The sequence below is a fragment of the Anarrhichthys ocellatus genome, unplaced genomic scaffold (assembly GCF_004355925.1).
Source record: "Anarrhichthys ocellatus isolate YVR2014 unplaced genomic scaffold, GSC_Weel_1.0 scaffold209, whole genome shotgun sequence".
Classification (NCBI taxonomy): domain Eukaryota; kingdom Metazoa; phylum Chordata; class Actinopteri; order Perciformes; family Anarhichadidae; genus Anarrhichthys; species Anarrhichthys ocellatus.
In genome coordinates, this window is record NW_022280239.1 from 83,270 (window position 1) to 88,804 (window position 5,535).

General features: G+C 40.8%; 1 protein-coding gene across 1 annotated transcript; it reads right to left on the reverse strand.

Moving 5' to 3' along the window:
• Positions 1–1,772: 1,772 nt before the first annotated feature.
• On the reverse strand, positions 1,773–2,978 carry LOC116400824 (olfactory receptor 49-like). Its single transcript, XM_031878895.1, has one exon. The coding sequence runs from the start codon at positions 2,964–2,966 to the stop codon at positions 1,989–1,991; it is 978 nt and encodes a 325-aa protein (XP_031734755.1). The 5' UTR covers positions 2,967–2,978; the 3' UTR covers positions 1,773–1,988.
• Between the last annotated feature and the right edge of the window lie 2,557 nt (positions 2,979–5,535).

The window sequence follows — 5,535 nt, forward strand, 5'->3', positions numbered from 1 at the left end:
TTCTTGCTCGCTTCAGGGTCCTTGAAGCGAACAAGTCCTGGAGAGATGGCAGATTGCAGCCAATCACCCTCTCAGCAGAGCGAATGATACGCTGCAGTCTGCCCTTGTCCTTGGCTGTGGCTGCAGCGTACCATACCGCGATGGAGGAGCAGAGGATGGACTCAATGATGGCTGTGTAGAAGTGCACCATCATTGTCTTTGGCAGGTTACATTTCTTCAGCTGCCTCAGGAAGTACATCCTCTGCTGAGCCTTCTTTGTAATGGAGCTGATGTTCAGCTCCCACTTGAGGTCCTGGGTTATGATGGAGCCCAGGAAGAGGAAGGACTCCACCACGTCGACGGAAGAGTTACACAGGGTGATGGGGGCAGGTGGGGCTATGTTCTTCCTGAAATCCACAACCATCTCCACTGTCTTTAGAGCGTTGAGCTCTAGGTTGTTCAGACCGCACCAGGTCACCAGATGGTCAGTCTCCCACCTGTAGGCAGACTCATCCCCGCTAGAGATGAGTCCAATGAAGGTCGTGTCATCCGCAAACTTCAGGAGCTTGACAGACTGGTGACTGGAGGTGCAGCTCTTGGTGTACAGGGAGAAGAGCAGAGGGGAAAGAACGCAGCCTTGGGGGAACCGGTGCTGATGGTCCTGGAGGCTGAGATGTGTTTTCCCAGCTTGACGTGCTGCTTCCTGTCTGACAGGAAGCAGCACGTCAAGCTGGGAAAACACGTCTCAGCCTCCAGGACCATCAACAAGAAATGGGTTCCATCAATACCCAGTTCTTTCTTGTTATCACCAATTAATCTTCCCATCATCTATACCAACTTATCCAAAAATGAAGTACTTTATTATAAGAGTCACATTTTTCAAAAACTTTCTGTTATTTAATCTATTCTCAAATGCAGCCCTTATTTTACTTGAAAATAAATTATTTATTATTAGACTATATATTATTTATAATTCATCCAGGTCGATTTGAAATCTGACAATATATATATTCGATTTGACAGTCAGTTGTTGACGACATACAGACGTTAATACAACTGTTGATAATTAAATATATATGAAACTAAATCATAGTGTAAGTGAAGCATTATTGTGATGTTCTGGATCTTTGATGAGGAAATTCTCTTTAAATGGACCTCGCTGAACTTTAATTGAATAGCCCTGAGCTAGTGTCCAGAATTATCCTGGGTAGCGGGGGTGCTGAGAGTCATGGGTAGACCTTGCTGTATTTGTTGGTATTATTTTATTTTATTAATGAATGGACTTTTTTTTCTCTTCTCTTGGTTCATCGTCTCAAGGGTGGGGGTGGAGCGGGTTGGTGGTTGAAGGGAGCTGCTTGGGGGCTTAATTACCTCCTCAGGAATTAGGGAACAATAAGCTAATGACCTGTTACGGAACGACCTACTGATCACCTTTCAGGCTTGCGGAGCCTTAAAAAAATAAAAAATGTACAACTGAAATCTTGTCTTACAACCACGACGCACCAATATATCAAACTTTCCACTCAGCAGCTTTCGAGCAGGCTAACTAGCATGCATGGATATCAAATGACCGATAATGTGGTGTTAGAGGCCAACCTGTTCTCAGAAACATATTACAAAGGGTCATACATTCAGGTCTTCTGGTTTGCCCTCCTGTTGTAGTTGTACCAAAATGTCCAAGAAGAAAGACATGAAAACTAAAAGCATTATTGAACTGTTTGAGTGGAAATTGTTTCTTTCAAAGTTTATAAAGATTCACACAAACTGCACTTCACATGTTTTCCCCTCTTCTATGGAATATAATGAAGTAATTTAAAAGACTGTAAATCATGATTATCACTCATGTTGAATCTAAATGTTCCCTTTATTTCTACAAGCAAAACAGTTTCAACAATACACAATAAGTCATTTTCTGTTATAATCCATCCGATGGCAAGTTAGTATTAGTAAAGCACAACAAATTTAAATCAAAGCTGAAAATCTGCGGGATGATCGTAAGAGATGTACATTCAAAGAAAAATCAAATTTCTGGTTAGGATTCTGATTTTTGACAAATTCAGACCATAAAGAAAAGGGTTGAAGAGCGGTTGGCATGTCAGCCAGTATAATGATAAAAACACTCTTAACATGTTGGGAACACCGTTCATATTAAATCTGCTCTGTAATATTTCAAAGAAAACACCAAAAGAGAAGTTGAGCAGAGAAGCGAGGTGAGGTGTGCAGGTGCTGACAGCTTTCTGTCTGGTCTGTTTAGAACCAGAGAAACAAACTCTAAAGATCCTCATGTAAGAGTAAAAGATTAGAGATACCGGGACAAAGACTGTGAGGAAAGTAGCAATGAGTCCATAGATGTTGCTGGCTGTTGTATCAGAGCAGGCCAGTTTGACAATGGGGTAGTTGTCACAGTAGACTTTGTTAATGATGTTCCCACACAGCTGTAAAGGGACACTCAATATGACTGGAACAACACATAGAACAGAGGCATAGGACCATATAACAGCAAGAAGTACAGTAATCTTGTTAAATGTCATACGTGTGTTATATTGTAGAGGATAACAAATAGCAAGATATCGGTCATAAGACATGACGGCTAAATTGAAAAATTCCACAGTAGCATAAAGGAACAAACAATAAATCTGCAGGAAACAAAGTGGAGCAGAAACAGTGTGAATGTCAGAGAGGATCTGAAGCAGAAGGAATGGAAACAACCCTGTACTACCAAACAGTTCATTTACAAACAGGCTGCAGAGAAAAAGATACATAGGTTCATGTAAGCTTCTGTTCATACAGATCACCACAATCAGCAGAAGGTTGGAACCAACAATTAACATATATAAAAACATAACAATCATGAAAATCAAGTATTTAAACAACCCGGTGTCAAAGTAGGCACTAAGTATGAAATATGAAACCTGCGTGGAGTTGATCATGATCCTCCTCACATGAACAGAATTCAGTGTAACGACACAGAACAGATATAATATCATTCCCTCCTTTAAAGCCAATAGAATGTTGAGATCATAAATAATAAACAACAATTAATTCACAACATTGTGTGAATCCTAACATTCACCTGCTTTAGTCAGAGTCCCTTCGAACTGAGCTGAAACTTCTGCTTCTGCTTCTTTTAACCTCGTCAAGTCAGAGAATGCCCCTAGCAGGAAGACTTAGCTCATTAAGGACCAATACAGACTCTAACGTCAGGGGGGAAACAAACTACTGACCTACTGTTTACAAGTTTAAAAACATAACTCAGAAAAACCTCTGTGACGTCACTCAGAGGTTTCTAAAATTAATTTCAAGGCGGGCGGCTACGGCCGTCGCCTTCTTGGCAGTTATGACGCAGCTCTATAAGCTCAAAAAATGGCCATTTGAAGAAATGCCGGAAGTTGCCACTGGCTCTGTATCTGTATTCAGATAGAATACCAGAATTGGGCATGGTTTATACAGGAAGTCAAATTAAAATCAGGCAAATGTTGTATTTTCTTATAGAATATTCATTGGCAAAGCAATTTTGGGCCTTCATCATTTCCATGTATAGAGAGGGTAATAAATCCAGGTGGCACTGCCATTTGTAATCCTGCCATCAGATGTGCAGATGTATATCTTAGATACTCAGGTAAAAGGAGAACAGCTGATCACCACCTGGTGGTGAGTTGGATCAGACAATAATGGAGGCTGTTGGACAGACCTGATGAATCCAAATTAATAGTGAGGGTTAATTGGGAACACCTGGTTAAGGCCTCTGTTCACAAGGTCTTCAATTACCACCTCTGGAGGAATTTGGAGGAATGGGAAGAATTCAAAGCCTTCACTGGTGGATATACCACTAAATATATATACAGCTGTTTCTAAGGTTACTCTATTTGAGGATAGATCGGTACTGGTCGAGGGCAGGTTATTATTAATCTTCTCTCTAATAGTTAGAATCTTATCATTAACATTAATGTTGAGGGGCCTCTTCCATGTCACATGGAGGTGTAAGGAGAGCATTGTAGATTCCGTCCTGGTCCACCAGCTGTTTACTCTTGCAAGGATACTGGAAAGGTCATAGAAGTTTGCCCATCCAGTCAACATTTGTTTTGTGGACTGTCTCCATGGGTATCCTGTGGGTAATGCTTGAAGATTATGAAATACTGGGACTAGAAAAAGTGTCTTCACATTGGGTGATGGGTTTTTTCTTGCCTTGACTGTCCAGTATGGTGACCTTTGATTTGCATCTCTGCTGGTCTTATCAGATCATACCCTCCAGTACATGTAGGGGCAGTTTGAATCAGTGTGTGAAGCAGTGGGTATGAGAGTACCTTACCCAAGAAATTAAGTTAAAAAATGTTGGGTTTGTATTCACAAATGAAGGTCATATGGAAAGTGAGATCAACAGACGGATTGGTGCTATGTATGCTATGTGGACGCTGCATTGGACCAGGCTGTGGGGGTATTCCAGGCAAGTTTGGATGGAGTCAGTCCGACTGCAGCAAAACAGTCGATAAATGCAGATAAATGTGACCAAATGGTTAGATTTGAATGACCAAATGGTACATTTGGGGAATTTATCTGCAGAACAAGTCTATTTTGTTTGTACAACCCGTGAATCTGTAGGCCTCGAGAGGTTTGATCAAAATGTAAAGTATTTACTACAAGCGGATCATCCTTTGCTAATTGAAATTGTGTTGTGAGCAAAACAAAGGATAATGATAAACTCTAACCATAGCCTGTTAGTCTAACTTTAACTCGAAAATCATTATCGCATTGACTATGACCCTTAACAGCGTCCCTCTGGTCTCTGTAGTAAGACATTTGGGGAAATGCCCCCCGTTTGGACGGCAGTAGTAGGTGGTGCTGCGGCTTCGGGCCCTGGTCCTCGTGGCAGGCTATCGCTACGCAGCTTCTCTGCAACTGCGGACTCAACAGTGTTGGGCCGTCAGGGCCAGCAAGGCCTTCTCTGCTGGCCTAAACAGAATCACAAAGTTATAGCTATTTTATAATTTTTCACAAATACACTACATGTAAACATCGAACAAAAAGTTCAGAAATTAGTGTTTGGTAGATTATTTCTCTGTTGTAACAATGCTTCTTGGCAATAAATGTTATACCGTTGGAAAACCTGTTTATTTACCTTTCAAACGGTGCCCCATTTGTAAGGATCATGCATTTGTGGGATGAGCAGCACAGCTGAGTATGTGGGTCGCGCCCATGAAAAATTTGCCAAATCTTCTCTGCCAATGGCAAACAGCTTTAATGTACGGACTGAATTTGACAAAAGGTTTGAGTTTAGCTTGTAGCTGTTTGAGTGAATAATAACACTTTAAAGTAACATTTACACATTGTTTACCTGACCTGGAGTTACTGCTACATTCACTCGCAATGCTTTCTTGATATTATTGCCCCTCGCCCTTCACATGTATATCCTGTGCAAAGTTTAATTATTCTGTAAGACAAAAAGAGGATCATGATAAACTCTTCAAAGTATTCATATTTCATACTGTCACACTACTTTGACACCGGGCATTTTAAATACTTGTTTTTCATGATTGTTATGTTTTTATATATGTTAAT

What these genes read in the sequence shown, in the direction of transcription:
- LOC116400824 (XM_031878895.1), bottom strand. Translation starts at nt 2,966, where the DNA reads ATGATATTATATCTGTTCTGTGTCGTTACACTGAATTCTGTTCATGTG.